The following is a 17,209-nucleotide window of genomic DNA, read 5'->3' as shown; positions in this document are numbered from 1 at the left end:
TATTTATGTGTGTATTGTATAGTGTTATTTATGTCTGTATTGTATAGTATAGTGTTATTTATGTGTGTATTGTATAGTATAGTGTTATTTATGTGTGTATTGTACAGTAGTGTTATTTATGTCTGTATTGTATAGTATAGTGTTATTTATGTCTGTATTGTATAGTATAGTGTTATTTATGTGTGTATTGTATAGTATAGTGTTATTTATGTCTGTATTGTATAGTATAGTGTTATTTATGTCTGTATTGTATAGTATAGTGTTATTTATGTGTGTATTGTATAGTATAGTATTATGTCTGTATTGTATAGTAGTGTTATTTATGTCTGTATTGTATAGTATAGTGTTATTTATGTCTGTATTGTATAGTATAGTGTTATTTATGTCTGTATTGTATAGTATAGTGTTATGTGTGTATTGTATAGTATAGTGTTATGTCTGTATTGTATAGTAGTGTTATTTATGTGTGTATTGTATAGTATAGTGTTATGTGTGTATTGTATAGTATAGTGTTATTTATGTCTGTATTGTATAGTATAGTGTTATTTATGTCTGTATTGTATAGTATAGTGTTATTTATGTGTGTATTGTATAGTATAGTGTTATGTCTGTATTGTATAGTAGTGTTATTTATGTGTGTATTGTATAGTATAGTGTTATGTGTGTATTGTATAGTATAGTGTTATTTATGTCTGTATTGTATAGTATAGTGTTATTTATGTGTGTATTGTATAGTATAGTGTTATTTATGTGTGTATTGTATAGTATAGTGTTATTTATGTCTGTATTGTATAGTATAGTGTTATTTATGTCTGTATTGTATAGTATAGTGTTATTTATGTCTGTATTGTATAGTATAGTGTTATTTATGTCTGTATTGTATAGTATAGTGTTATTTATGTGTGTATTGTATAGTATAGTGTTATTTATGTCTGTATTGTATAGTATAGTGTTATTTATGTCTGTATTGTATAGTATAGTGTTTATGTGTGTATTGTATAGTATAGTGTTATTTATGTCTGTATTGTATAGTATAGTGTTATTATGTCTGTATTGTATAGTATAGTGTTATTTATGTCTGTATTGTATAGTATAGTGTTATGTCTGTATTGTATAGTATAGTGTTATTTATGTCTGTATTGTATAGTATAGTGTTATTTATGTCTGTATTGTATAGTATAGTGTTATTTATGTCTGTATTGTATAGTATAGTGTTATTTATGTCTGTATTGTATAGTATAGTGTTATTTATGTCTGTATTGTATAGTATAGTGTTATTTATGTGTGTATTGTATAGTATAGTGTTATTTATGTCTGTATTGTATAGTATAGTGTTATTTATGTCTGTATTGTATAGTATAGTGTTATTTATGTCTGTATTGTATAGTATAGTGTTATGTGTGTATTGTATAGTATAGTGTTATGTCTGTATTGTATAGTAGTGTTATTTATGTGTGTATTGTATAGTATAGTGTTATGTGTGTATTGTATAGTATAGTGTTATTTATGTCTGTATTGTATAGTATAGTGTTATTTATGTCTGTATTGTATAGTATAGTGTTATTTATGTGTGTATTGTATAGTATAGTGTTATGTCTGTATTGTATAGTAGTGTTATTTATGTGTGTATTGTATAGTATAGTGTTATGTGTGTATTGTATAGTATAGTGTTATTTATGTCTGTATTGTATAGTATAGTGTTATTTATGTGTGTATTGTATAGTATAGTGTTATTTATATCTGTATAGTATAGTATAGTGTTATTTATGTCTGTATTGTATAGTATAGTGTTATTTATGTCTGTATTGTATAGTATAGTGTTATTTATGTGTGTATTGTATAGTATAGTATAGTGTTATTTATGTGTGTATTGTATAGTATAGTGTTATTTATGTCTGTATTGTATAGTATAGTGTTATTTATGTGTGTATTGTATAGTATAGTATAGTGTTATTTATGTGTGTATTGTATAGTATAGTGTTATTTATGTCTGTATTGTATAGTATAGTGTTATTTATGTGTGTATTGTATAGTATAGTGTTATTTATGTGTGTATTGTATAGTATAGTGTTATTTATGTCTGTATTGTATAGTATAGTGTTATTTATGTGTGTATTGTATAGTATAGTGTTATTTATGTGTGTATTGTATAGTATAGTGTTATGTCTGTATAGTATAGTATAGTGTTATTTATGTCTGTATTGTATAGTATAGTGTTATTTATGTCTGTATTGAATAGTATAGTGTTATTTATGTCTGTATTGTATAGTATAGTGTTATTTATGTCTGTATTGTATAGTATAGTGTTATTTATGTCTGTACATTTGAGAGTCACAAACAGCTGGAACCAAATTCCTTGTGTGTGTGAACACACTTGGCCAATAAACCTTATTCTGATTGCTGCTTTATGTTAAACTGGAAAAAAGTAACAAGAGACATTAAAGTTACAGAAATCAACTTTAATATGAAACAATGAAAAGAAGCAGCAATTAATTGTCATGGGAACAGGATGAAATAAACCTTCAAGACTCCAAAAGTGTCCCGCACCATTGATTTAGTTTTATAATGATTGTCTGAGTTGTTTATTTTTTTAAGGATATAAATCTTTTTGCATACGGGTTTAAATTCACTTATTGTTCTGGGACGTTCTGGGATCCGGACACTCAGCAGCGTCCTCAGCTGCGCTGCCTAAAGTCTCACATGAAGAAAAGTCAAGTAAAGCATTCACACTGCCATCGGAGCAAAAAATTATATGAAATGAATCAAATTCAAAAAAAAAAAAAAAAATCAAATGCTGTTTTACCAACAAGCTGTGCAAGAGTTTAAAAAAAAAAATCCAGCTACAACTCAACATCCAAGATAAAATAAAGTCCAATTTAATAAAAACAGGACAAAAATCTTGACGATATTCAGACCCAGAGTTGAGATTAAACACGTGCAAATGTTACATTTACATCCAAACTCTTTTACGGCATTAGCACAATCCTTTACCACCGTCATAGACGCGTTAGTGTGGCAATGAGGGCGGAGCTTGATCGTATGACATCATAACCACTAACCTTTTTGAAGCTACGTTAAACTTTCTTGAGCTCGTTAAGCGCCTTCCTAAACACACACTCCGTCCTTACGCATGCTGCAGAGCGCCAATCGTGTAAAGTGACTTTATACCAATATTTTCTGTGACAGATCGTGTATCTGACTACCAGCACGTGCCTAATCTCCAGCAAACGATCATCCAGGACAGCTAAAGCTCTCACTCTGGAGCCGACGTGACAGCGTGACGAAGACGCGGAGGAACAAAAACACACACATCTCGTAAACTGAAGAACTGCTTCATTTGTTTAAGGCTAATTAGGTTCATTAATATTCATCAATCTGGACAGTTTCCTCAAAATGCATCACAGTTTTAAAACCAAGTCACGTGTTGTGTTAGCGTGTACACGTGTGTGTGTGTGTGTGTGAGAGAGAGACATGACCGTCTCATGAGTATCATAGTGAAGATCTGGGATTTTTGGGAAGGTTTTTTTTTTTGTCTCTGAATGATGTGGATCTCAAGCACAGTTTTGTTTCAGTTTAACATCATTAACATCACTGACTGACAAAACGCAAAAACCTTCTCACGACTCTTTCCCTGTGTGAGCGTGTGTCAGTGTGTGCGTGTGTGTGTGTGTGCGTGTGTGTGTGTGTGTGAACAAAGTTCGCACCGGCCTTATTCGATTATTTCCCACAAATTCCGGACAGATGATTATTCAGGGCAGGATGAAGCGTTTTTTTCTGAAGACGGACGAAGAAACACGTTCAATACGTTACTGAGCACCGAACATTAACACACGACGTCTTTCTTTTTCACGTGACTTTTCTGCACTCGGTCCAACTGCACGTCTCTACTCTCTATTTCAAAGTGCTTCTTTTTTTGAATCCGGTCCATTTCCATTTTTTCAGTTCGTTCCTTTTTCTGAATAAGTGGAGACTTATTGTAAGGTGTAATCTTGTAGAAAGTGATACGTGATGTAGAGCAGGAGTGGATGAGTGGTTTTTTGGCCAAAAAAATAAAAAATAAAACAACAATAAACGTCTACAACGTCACTATCGACCTAAACGCAGCCATTCAGCCAAGACAAGTCCAGCGTTAGTGATGGATGGAGGTCTGAGAGTTCTGGGACTTGTGTTTGGTTTACAGATGAGCTTTACGTGAGTCAGACTTACATCACTCATAACAGGAGTTTGATTATTCTATCAGGTGTGTGGGCGTGGTCTATGAGACTTGTGGGCGTGGCCTATCAGCCTATCTGCTCCATCATACCTGCTAATAAAACGTACTAGGCGAAAGTTTTTAATGTCATTTCGTTTTCTAAACATGAAATGCAGCACGAGGTGGAAAAAAAAACCCAGGAAGGAACTCAGGTAGAGTTTTAGATGATGAACCGTACGCAGTCTGCTGTCAGTGGGGTGACGATCATTTACACCACTTTAACACTTTGTACTTTGTTCTAGGAAGAGATGTTGTATTACGAACACATTCGATAAAACAGCTGGATGTTTGGGCTTCGATGTGTGTTCTTATGGAGTCATCAGAATGAAGGGAGCAGGGAATCGTCACCACAGCGTCAGAACGGATCGAAGCCCAAATTTACACAGAACTCATCTGACTTGTCTGTCATGTGGACGTGTGAGCGACGGGTAAAGACACAAATCCCAGACACTGAACATGCCTTGGCTGATTAACTACATGAGAAATTATAGAGGGTTGTTTTTTTTCTGTAATATGTCATTTAATAATTTTAGAAAATGCCAGTTTTGGGTTGTTTTTTTTTTCCAAGTCTTCAGATGGAAGAAAAAAGACAATAATCGTGACTCTTATTATTTATAACCAATAACAAACGTTTCCGAACAGTCGGTCCTGACGGAGGCTTCGTGACGTTTCTCTGCACCTCACGTTTAACCTCTGCTTCAAACCTGAACTTTAAAAACATATATAATTAATTCTAAATAAATTCAAGTATTAGATGAAGCTGAACCACTACGGACGATCGTTACGGTGAGATTATGAGCTGTGTGTCTTTCTGCCCTTCAGCAGACCATCTGATCATCCCTGAGGTGTCTTCATGGCCGATTGTTAAGAACAACGTGTTAAACACTAAACAATAAAAAAAAAAAAAAAAAACTTCATTGAGAAAGCCATGCTATTGCCGACCAAAACAAATAAGATTAAATTAAAAAAGCAAAACTGTCCTGCGTGGATGACCTCGTAATTAAGGAAAAAAAAAACACTTTGATATACTTTTTCATTTTTCTTTGTCAAACCATCATCTTCTCGAGTTCCTGGCAGGGAGATGATCTCACACACAATCACAGACCCCACCGCTCTTTCCCTCGACCAGTCTGTTGTCTTTGGACGACAGAACACGGGCACAGCCGCAGTCCGATGTTCTCCTCCATGGACGTCGTAGCTGGTTGTGCCGACTCTCAGCGCTGGAAAGGCTTGCGTGCTTTTTTCCTCCTCCGTTGTCCTTTTCCTCCCTCGCTCCAGCTTTCGCTCGGCTCTCCTCGCTGTGTAAAAAAGCCAGGCTGAGGAGGCGGTCCTGTGCCGGCCCCCGCGGGGTGATCTGGGGTTGGGCCCGGTGGGAAAAATCCACCATTGGGCGAGGCGTCGCTGCCCGGTGCTCCCTGGAAAATACGGCTGAAGAAATCGTGCAGGTCAGAGGGAGAGCCTGGAGCTGGGGTGTGGCCTGAGGGAGATCTGAGAGAGAGAGAAGTAATATTAGCCTCTATCAGTCCTGATGAAGGGGGTGTGGCCTGTGTGTTTGTTTCAGTTAAGGGGTGTGGCCTGTGTGTTTGTTTCAGTGAAGGAGGTGTGGCCTGTGTGTTTGTTTCAGTTAAGGGGTGTGGCCTGTGTGTTTGTTTCAGTGAAGGAGGTGTGGCCTGTGTGTTTGTTTCAGTGAAGTGGGTGTGTTTCAGTGAAGGGGGTGTGGCCTGTGTGTTTGTTTCAGTGAATTGGGTGTGGCCTGTGTGTTTCAGTGAAGTGGGTGTGGCATATGTGCTTGTTTCAGTGAAGGGGGTGTGGCCCGTGTGTTTGTTTCAGTGAAGTGGGTGTGGCCTGTGCTAATTTCAGTGAGGGGGGTGTGGCCCGTGTGTTTGTTACAGTGAAGGGGGTGTGTCCTGCGTCCCCTTCTGTTTCAGGGAAAGAGCCGTGGCCTCCGGTTGTGTATAGCTTAGTGAAGGAGGTGTGGCCTCTGAGTCTCAGTTCTGCTTTCTATGTTAAACTGCTTTCCATTCACACATCAGACCCTAAAGTTCAGTCTGTTGGTCATTACTAGTGTAATATAAGGGCTGTTACCTGTGGCGGTTGGAGCTACTGTTACTTTTTGAACCAAAGGAGATGTGATAAGGAACACGATGTGTGTCAGGAGAAATTCCTATTCTCTGGCAACCCGCCCACTCTGTGAAAGGAAAAAAAATTAACATTTACAAGCAATTCACCATAACCTTTATTTACTGAGCACTTTATTATGGACACCTGAACATTCATGCAGTCTGATCAGCCAATCATGTGGCTTCGGTGCAACCAAAGCTTCAGGAATGAGAAAATGTCAGCTCAGTGATTTTGACCCTTTCATGAACACGACAGTGAGGTCAAGGTTCTTCACAGTCACTTGATGTAAACCCAGTAGAAGAGTTTTGGGATGTGACACAACGAGAGATTCACAGCATGAAAATATACAGGCATTGTGTCATGTGTCATGTGACCGTCTCAATATGGACCAGAATCTCAAAAAATATTTCAGCTCAAGGGGCTGTATTAGTCCGGTGTTCTGTATTAGTCCGGTGTTCTGTATTAGTCCAGTGTTCTGTATTAGTCCAGTGTTCTGTATTAGTCCGGTGTTCTGTCTTAGTCCGGTGTTCTGTATTAGTCCGGTGTTCTGTATTAGTCCAGTGTTCTGTATTAGTCCGGTGTTCTGTATTAGTCCAGTGTTCTGTATTAGTCCGGTGTTCTGTATTAGTCCGGTGTTCTGTATTAGTCCGGTGTTCTGTATTAGTCCGGTGTTCTGTATTAGTCCAGTGTTCTGTATTAGTCCAGTGTTCTGTATTAGTCCAGTGTTCTGTATTAGTCCAGTGTTCTGTATTAGTCCGGTGTTCTGTATTAGTCCACACACTCACTCACTCGCGCGCGCACACACACTCACTCGCGCGCGCACACACACTCACTCGCGCGCGCACACACACTCACTCGCGCGCGTACACACACTCGCGCGCGTACACACACTCGCGCGCGTTAACACACACACCCGCACTCGCACACACACACACACTCACTCGCACACACACTCACTCACTCGCACACACACTCACTCGCACACTCACTCGCACGCACACTCACTCGCACACTCACTCGCACACTCACTCGCACGCACACTCACTCGCACACTCACTCGCGCACACACTCACTCACTCGCGCACACACTCACTCACTCGCGCACACACTCACTCACTCGCGCACACACTCACTCACTCGCGCACACACTCACTCACTCGCGCACACACTCACTCACTCGCGCACACACTCACTCACTCGCGCACACACTCACTCACTCGCGCACACACTCACTCACTCGCGCACACACTCACTCACTCGCGCACACACTCACTCACTCGCGCACACACTCACTCACTCGCGCACACACTCACTCACTCGCGCACACACTCACTCACTCGCGCACACACTCACTCACTCGCGCACACACACACTCACTCGCGCACACACACACTCACTCGCGCACACACACACTCACTCGCGCACACACACACTCACTCGCGCACACACACACTCACTCGCGCACACACACACTCACTCGCGCGCACACACACACTCACTCGCGCGCGCACACACACACACTCGCTCGCGCACACACACACACACTCGCTCGCACACACACACACACTCACTCGCACACACACTCGCACACACACACACACTCGCACACACTCGCACACACACACTCACTCGCGCACACACACACTCACTCGCGCACACACACACTCACTCGCGCACACACACACTCACTCGCGCGCGCACACACACACACTCGCTCGCGCACACACACACACACTCGCTCGCACACACACACACTCACTCGCACACACACACACACACTCGCACACACACACACTCACTCGCACACACACACACTCACTCGCACACACACACACTCACTCGCACACACACACACTCACTCGCACACACACACACTCACTCGCACACACACACACTCACTCGCACACACACACACTCACTCGCACACACACACACTCACTCGCACACACACACACTCACTCGCACACACACACACTCACTCGCACACACACACACTCACTCGCACACACACACACTCACTCGCACACACACACACTCACTCGCACACACACTCACTCGCACACTCACTCGCGCACACACTCACTCACTCGCGCACACACTCACTCACTCGCGCACACACTCACTCACTCGCGCACACACTCACTCACTCGCGCACACACTCACTCACTCGCGCACACACTCACTCACTCGCGCACACACTCACTCACTCGCGCACACACTCACTCACTCGCGCACACACTCACTCACTCGCGCACACACTCACTCACTCGCGCACACACTCACTCACTCGCGCACACACTCACTCACTCGCGCACACACTCACTCACTCGCGCACACACTCACTCACTCGCGCACACACTCACTCACTCGCGCACACACACACTCACTCGCGCACACACACACTCACTCGCGCACACACACACTCACTCGCGCACACACACACTCACTCGCGCACACACACACTCACTCGCGCGCACACACACACTCACTCGCGCACACACACACACTCACTCGCACACACTCACTCGCACACACACACACACACTCGCACACACACACACTCACTCGCACACACACACTCACTCGCACACACACACACTCACTCGCACACACACACACTCACTCGCACACACACACACTCACTCGCACACACACACACTCACTCGCACACACACACACTCACTCGCACACACACACACTCACTCGCACACACACACACTCACTCGCACACACACACACTCACTCGCACACACACACACTCACTCGCACACACACACACTCACTCGCACACACACACACTCACTCGCACACACACACACTCACTCGCACACACACACACTCACTCGCACACACACACACTCACTCGCACACACACACACTCACTCGCACACACACACACTCACTCGCACACACACACTCACTCGCACACACACACACTCACTCGCACACACACACACTCACTCGCACACACACACACTCACTCGCACACACACACACTCACTCGCACACACACACACTCACTCGCACACACACACACTCACTCGCACACACACACACTCACTCGCACACACACACACTCACTCGCACACACACACACTCACTCGCACACACACACACTCACTCGCACACACACACACTCACTCGCACACACACACACTCACTCGCACACACACACACTCACTCGCACACACACACACTCACTCGCACACACACACACTCACTCGCACACACACACACTCACTCGCACACACACACACTCACTCGCACACACACACACTCACTCGCACACACACACACTCACTCGCACACACACACACTCACTCGCACACACACACACTCACTCGCACACACACACACTCACTCGCACACACACACACTCACTCGCACACACACACACTCACTCGCACACACACACACTCACTCGCACACACACACACTCACTCGCACACACACACACTCACTCGCACACACACACACTCACTCGCACACACACACACTCACTCGCACACACACACACTCACTCGCACACACACACACTCACTCGCACACACACACACTCACTCGCACACACACACACTCACTCGCACACACACACACTCACTCGCACACACACACACTCACTCGCACACACACACACTCACTCGCACACACACACACTCACTCGCACACACACACACTCACTCGCACACACACACACTCACTCGCACACACACACACTCACTCGCACACACACACACTCACTCGCACACACACACACTCACTCGCACACACACACACTCACTCGCACACACACACACTCACTCGCACACACACACACTCACTCGCACACACACACACTCACTCGCACACACACACACTCACTCGCACACACACACACTCACTCGCACACACACACACTCACTCGCACACACACACTCACTCGCACACACACACACTCACTCGCACACACACACTCACTCGCACACACACACTCGCTCGCGCACACACACACTCACTCGCACACACACACACTCACTCGCACACACACACTCACTCGCACACACACACTCACTCGCACACACACACTCACTCGCACACACACACTCACTCGCACACACACACTCACTCGCACACACACACTCACTCGCACACACACACTCACTCGCACACACACACACTCACTCGCACACACACACTCACTCACACACACACTCACTCGCACACACACACACACACTCACTCGCACACACACACACTCACTCGCACACACACACACTCACTCGCACACACACACACTCACTCGCACACACACACACTCACTCGCACACACACACACACACTCACTCGCACACACACACACACACTCACTCGCACACACACACACACACTCACTCGCACACACACACACACACTCACTCGCACACACACACACTCACTCGCACACACACACACACTCACTCGCACACACACACACACTCACTCGCACACACACACACTCACTCGCACACACACACACTCACTCGCACACACACACACTCACTCGCACACACACACTCACTCGCACACACACACACTCACTCACTCGCACACACACACTCACTCGCACACACACACTCACTCGCACACACACACTCACTCGCACACACACACTCACTCGCACACACACACTCACTCGCACACACACACTCACTCGCACACACACACTCACTCGCACACACACACTCACTCGCACACACACACTCACTCGCACACACACACTCACTCGCACACACACACTCACTCGCACACACACACACTCACTCGCACACACACACACACTCACTCGCACACACACACACACTCACTCGCACACACACACACACTCACTTGCACACACACACACTCACTTGCACACACACACACTCACTCGCACACACACACACTCACTCGCACACACACACACACACACTCACTTGCACACACACACACTCACTTGCACACACACTCACTCGCACACACAATGGCATTTACACAATCAGTGATAGAAGATCCAGTAAAATTCCAAATACCAGTTATATCATAGACTTTTCCGTCCATGAAGGCGAAGTAGGTGATCTTCAGGCCCAGCATGCTCGACTCAGCCCACAGATCTCCCTCCTCAGCGCTGTGCCTTTTATTACACTCAGCACAGAAACGTGCTTCATGAGGCTCACGATCCATCTCAAACCTCCTGCAGGACAAAACCCAGAGAGCGAGAGAATAAAAAATAAAGGTTATTTATGATGATGATGACGAGCAGGACTTTAGGTTTAATCCTCATCTTGATATATAAGTGTTTATTGTTGTATCACGTTGTTTAAAATGCCGTACTTGTGTTTGCCCTCACACTTGGTGCACATCATAGTGTTCATGGCCTCCTTCAGGTCGTCCTGCAGCTTCGTCAGGAACTCGTTCATGGACTTGGAGAGCTCGGACGCTGCCATACGCTTCCTGTTTAATCCCAATGAAAAGTCATGAACACCAAAGAGACTCATTACTAACTTAAAAACGCTGATGATGATGTCATTTTTTTAAAGGTGCACTCACAGCTCGTATTCACGACGGGTCTCTGGGTTGCTCACGATGTCCCACGCTGCTCGGAGGACTTTAAAAGCCTCGCCGGCTCGAGGGTGCTTGTTCTTGTCTGGATGGACCTAAACGTACAGAGAAAAATCAACACACACATCACTTTATATGCATGACATCTATACATACAACATACACAATGTGTTAAAGATGGTTAAAGGATTCTTCAGGATTCACTACAAAGCCACGCCCCCTTTGTGCCACCTGCTCGATTTAATAATGAATGACAGCTGACGTGTGTATAAAGTTTACATGGTGCTTTAGAGGATTTATTCACCTGTACAGCCAGCTGTCTATAGGCCCGCTTCAGCTCCGACTCGGTGGCGTGTGTATTCACACCCAACACGTTAAAGGGGTCCAGCTCATCTTCAGGGATCTGCACCGAGTGTGTGAATGATGTTCAGTTACTGATGTTTACACACACGTTTAACATACAAAAAACCTCATCAGGAATTTGAGCACATGTATGTGTGATCGTTGCTCTGAGGTACCTGCGCCAATGCCAGCAGTCTCTCGAGCTCCTGTCCAGGTTGACTCCTCGCCGTCCTGGATGGAGACTCTGGGTTCACCGTTTTGTGTCCAGAGACGTCTCGTTTCCACAGCCAGCCTCTGATCTTTCCGGTAAGTGTGACTGCTTTCATTATTATCCAGGAGTTCTGTAGTCTGAGCCACCATCGCCTGCCTCGCTCTCCTCCCAGCCTCTCCACAACGCTCCTCATAACCCCGGCACTTAGAAGCGCCATACAGCAGATCAGACTGAAAGCAGAGACCAGCACACGGCGTGCAGAGCTCGTGCTTTTGCATATCCAGCCCACCAAAGCTGCACCGGTACTCAGGGTCCGATCTACGACACGTCTTATATCCTGCTTCATTCCCGGGACGTCGGTGACCTTAAAGAGCAAGAACGTTCCCAGGTCATAAAGTGCAATCGCTCCGGATTCGACGAAGACGCCGCAGTGGTGCGTCAGAGACACGATCAGATCCACTACCATATGGATGCAGGATATACTCCACGGGCTGACCGATTCCGACAAGAACTCTCGGAACACCGCTATGAGCTGGAAGCCGGTTTGTCTTCTCAGACGGCCCTGGTTGTGATGGTGGTGGTTCCTCCGACGGATCTGCTTGTGTCTGCTTGCTCCGGAGGACAAGGAAAAGGACGAAACCGACGTCCAGGAAGAAAACTGTTCACCTGAACCTAAGCCAGTTTTTCTCGACTTTCCTTTCTTTCCCCGGGATCCAGACACGTCCTTTGCGGCATTCCTACACCCATCTTTCTCTTCATCCAACTCATCAAACACACTGTTCCTGTCTTCCTCCAACTGATCCATACCCCCGTTAGTTCTTGCATATCCGCTCTCTCCCTTCTCGGAGCCCTCTTGCTGTCTGGCGCCGTGGCGTTCAGAGTCCGGGTCCTCCAGCACCTCCCGAGACATTTCCACTTCCTCTGACTTACACGGCACGGACTCCTCGCACACTTCCTTACTCGCTGATCCGACGTCCGGACACATCTCGGCGCTCAACTCTGCCGGATCATCCATGACGTCTGTCATACTCAAGGAGCCAAAACAGAGGAGGCTCAGGGGTCCGTCATTACCCGTCACACGGCCCACTATTCTCCAAGAGGAGGAATAAATTTCCGGTTCAGGTTAGTGCGGTAATCTGGAATTGTTGTTGCTAAGCACGGCATAACACGCTCAAGCGACGCTGAGCCACGATGCCCTGGGTACTTACATTACTGCCCCAGTCCATTACTGCTACTTTACTCAGCTTCGTTCGGGCAGATACATGCCATGAATCCTGTAAACAGGACAAAAGAGAGCGCCACTTTTAGACCGTACAGAGATAGAACATCTTTTATGACTAAACCCTTCAGTTTAAACCTTTCTCTCTGAAACCAGTCTGAATCACCGGACATATTTCAGTGCAACAACACGTCATATCTCCATAGTGACATCACAGTGATGTCAGGAAATATGCAAAGTCTTTGGGACACAATACGTTATTGCATTTCCTGATGCTTTGTGGAAGGATAAATTATGATGCTGATGTAATAAAAACAAAAGTAGCTTTTGATGAAATAAAGGCAGTTTTTCACCCTTTACTGATAAAGAACCTATATGTTCTGTGTTTGTCTGCATTTAACCTGGACGCTTTTACTTAATCTTTATCTCGTCATTATGCTAACTGTATTCTGTGAAATCTTCATAATCATTTTTATAAACCTATTAAACGTGCATTTAAATTCTTTAAACATTCTCTCACACTCACACACCTACACACACACTCACATACACACATACACACACTCACACTCACACACACTCATACACTCATACACACACATACACACACTCACAATCACACACACACACACACACTCACACTCTCATACACACACTCACACACCTACACACACACACTCACATACACACACACACACACTCTCATACACACACTCACATACACACACTCATACACACCTAAAAGCTTGAAATTCATTGTCAGATTTCAGGCTGATCTTTTGCACACCACATTTCACTTTTTAAAAATTTAGATGGAATAATACAAAAAAAGTGAGTCACATTATTAACTCATTGTTTGTTTAACTCAGCATTGTTTGTTCCAACAGCTCAGTGGAAACATTTCCACATCAAACACTAATCCAAGTGTCTGTGAAACAACTGAGCATCATCATCATCTTCATCATCATCATCCAGACTGCAGTTCAGTTCCTTCACTCCTACAAACTGAACACACCATTGGACACACACACACACTGTGCACGAGGCCACTTCCAAACCAGTCCTGCTGTGTTTAGACCCAATCACTTACACACACACACACACACACACACACACACACTAAACACAAATACACACACACACTGTGCACGAGGCCACTTCCACACGAGTCCTGCTGTGTTTAGACCCAATCACTCACACACACACACACACACTCTCTCACAAACACACAAAACACAAATACACACACACACTGTGCACGAGGCCACTTCCAAACCAGTCCTGCTGTGTTTAGACCCAATCACTTACACTTACACACACACACACACACACTCTCTCACAAACACACAAAACACAAATACACACACTGTGCACGAGGCCACTTCCACGAGTCCTGCTGTGTTTAGACCCAATCACTCACACACACACACACACACACACACACACAGGCTTAAACACAAACAAACACATCACGCATGAGAACAGTATAACTGACACGTTTTCACACGTGTGTATTTGTTTATGTTTCTTTTCCCTGTAGATGTTTATTTTGACTGCAGGTTTGTGATGTCATTTAGCTTCTTATCAACGTTAACGTGTATTTTTATACATTTTAGCAGCACAATAACTGGCGCTAACACAGAGTTTACTGTTATTATCATGATTCTGATTAAAAGCTCAGAGCCACACTGTTATTTTAGCACAAACACCACGACTTTACAGGATCATTAATATGAACACTCACTAATCACTCACACACAAACACCGAGAGTTAAACGAAGCGTTCACTAATACGCTCTATAACCTTCTTCTGTCACATTCATCATCATTACGAACTGATTTTATACTTTAGCCAACTAGCTACCTGACGTCGCTGTCCTTGTTGTTTCTTTTTTTTTTCCACGTTGTTCACTTCCGGGGTAGAAGAACTACTTCCGCTTTAAGTTGTAACCCTTTCTGGACCGTTCAAAAAGTTGACAAGTTGAAATGTGATAATGTAAAAAAAACCATAAAAATAAGATTACAACTAAAATATCAAACTAAAATAATGAGAGTTTTATACACATCTGTCTGTATAAAGTCTTGTTTACTTGTTTACATACAGCACACATTAAGTAACCTGCTGGTTTATTATTATATTTGAATCTAATATACTAATATATTGGATTCATTTTTCTATACAAATATGTGTTAAGTAAAGTTGAAGTGTTTACTGTGTAGTGTTTATAACAGGTTTATAACCAACATGGGAGTGTCTTCATGTTCAACAACACTTTTATTTGTAACATTTACAGGCACTTTTATCCAGAGCAACTTACATTATCTCATTGTTTTTTATACAACTGAGCAATTGAGGGTTAAGGGCCTTGCTCAGGGGCCCAACAATGGCAGCTTGGTGGACCTGGGATTCAAACTCACAACCTTCTGATTGGTAGCCTAACATCACTACAGGGCTCTCAAGTGTGACACATTGAGAGTGATAGTCACGCATTTCGGTCTTTTCTCACGCTCTCCCGCCACACAGCGTATTTCTCACGCAGAAAAACTTTTTGACTATTTATCATATATTTAATAAGCCGCAGCGTCCAAAATGTATCAGTCCGCACCGCTGTCTCTATGGAACCGGGCAGGAACCAAGCGCGTCTCCCCTGGAGCTCTTAGTCGAGCCTGACACTTACTGTATCAGCCAAACAAAACAAGAGCCTACACAACAGCCAATCAGAAAATAGCACTATTGTATCTGGGTAAGATTTAACACAACAACCACTGAAAAAAAAACAGATCCTGGAATTGTTCATCATCATCCTCATTCACCCACAGAGAAAAGCACTGGAGCTGTGAGCATCACTTTGAGCACAGAGTAAGTCATGATCTCCTGTTGTAATGTTACAACTAATTCACAACTTGTTTGACACAAACAGTGACATTGTGACTGCTGTTAGAGACGTTTCCCAGATCATCAGCAGGAGTTTTTCATGAGTGTCTGTAACTTAGCCAACAGTTTTACAGCCTGTTCACTGACAACACCTGCTCAGAACAAGTAGTCTAGGGCCAGTGGTTCTCAAACTGGGGGCCCTGAGATGGTGCCGGGGGCCATGGCGTTATGACATTTTATAAAATAATGAATTTATCATACATTCTGTGTAATTAAATCTCAGGAAAATAAGGCTACTTAACCAACAGCACTACATTGTATAATTTAATATGCTTTGTTTAATTCAAATATTAAGTTTTGGAATGTTTTATGCCATAAATTTTCTTTTGGGGTCAAGTAGGGATGCACTGTATACACAGGGGGCCGCACGGTCTAGGCCTAGTCATATTTTAGTTATCACATGATGACTGATATTTTGTCACATTAAACATCTCTCTTCAAATAGGCTTAATAATTTTATTAGCACTAAATAAATTAAAGTGTATCTTGCATCTGTCTTTCAAAGATGTCAAATAAAAGGCAACTAAGCATTCTCTCATTTGCCAGGAGAGGAAAGCCCCCTAAAAGCCACCA

The 17,209-nt window shown here is 43.9% G+C and overlaps 1 protein-coding gene across 1 annotated transcript; it reads right to left on the bottom strand.

Annotated features, from left to right (window-relative positions):
- Positions 1–2,444: 2,444 nt before the first annotated feature.
- dnajc14 (DnaJ (Hsp40) homolog, subfamily C, member 14) lies at positions 2,445–15,619 on the bottom strand. The gene is made up of 8 exons (XM_060858051.1): positions 15,566–15,619; positions 12,448–13,756; positions 12,234–12,332; positions 11,918–12,024; positions 11,702–11,821; positions 11,401–11,561; positions 6,338–6,440; positions 2,445–5,740 (listed from the first exon to the last, which is right to left on the bottom strand). The coding sequence occupies exons 2-8, from the start codon at positions 13,507–13,509 to the stop codon at positions 5,467–5,469; spliced, it is 1,926 nt and encodes a 641-aa protein (XP_060714034.1). The 5' UTR covers positions 13,510–13,756; positions 15,566–15,619; the 3' UTR covers positions 2,445–5,466.
- Positions 15,620–17,209: the final 1,590 nt, after the last annotated feature.

The sequence above is a fragment of the Tachysurus vachellii genome, chromosome 22, assembly GCF_030014155.1.
Source record: "Tachysurus vachellii isolate PV-2020 chromosome 22, HZAU_Pvac_v1, whole genome shotgun sequence".
NCBI classification, from domain to species: Eukaryota; Metazoa; Chordata; class Actinopteri; order Siluriformes; family Bagridae; genus Tachysurus; species Tachysurus vachellii.
The sequence above is the reverse complement of the archived record's forward strand: the minus strand, read 5'-3'. Positions and strand labels throughout refer to the sequence as shown.

Coding starts and splice junctions, on each gene's coding strand:
- dnajc14 (XM_060858051.1), bottom strand. CDS start 13,509: ATGACAGACGTCATGGATGATCCGGCAGAGTTGAGCGCCGAGATGTGT. Junction 12,333..12,447: donor GACTGCTGGCATTGGCGCAG/GTACCTCAGAGC, acceptor CACTCGGTGCAG/ATCCCTGAAGATGAGCTGGA. Junction 6,441..11,400: donor AAAAGTCTATGATATAACTG/GTATTTGGAATT, acceptor TTCCTTTCACAG/AGTGGGCGGGTTGCCAGAGA.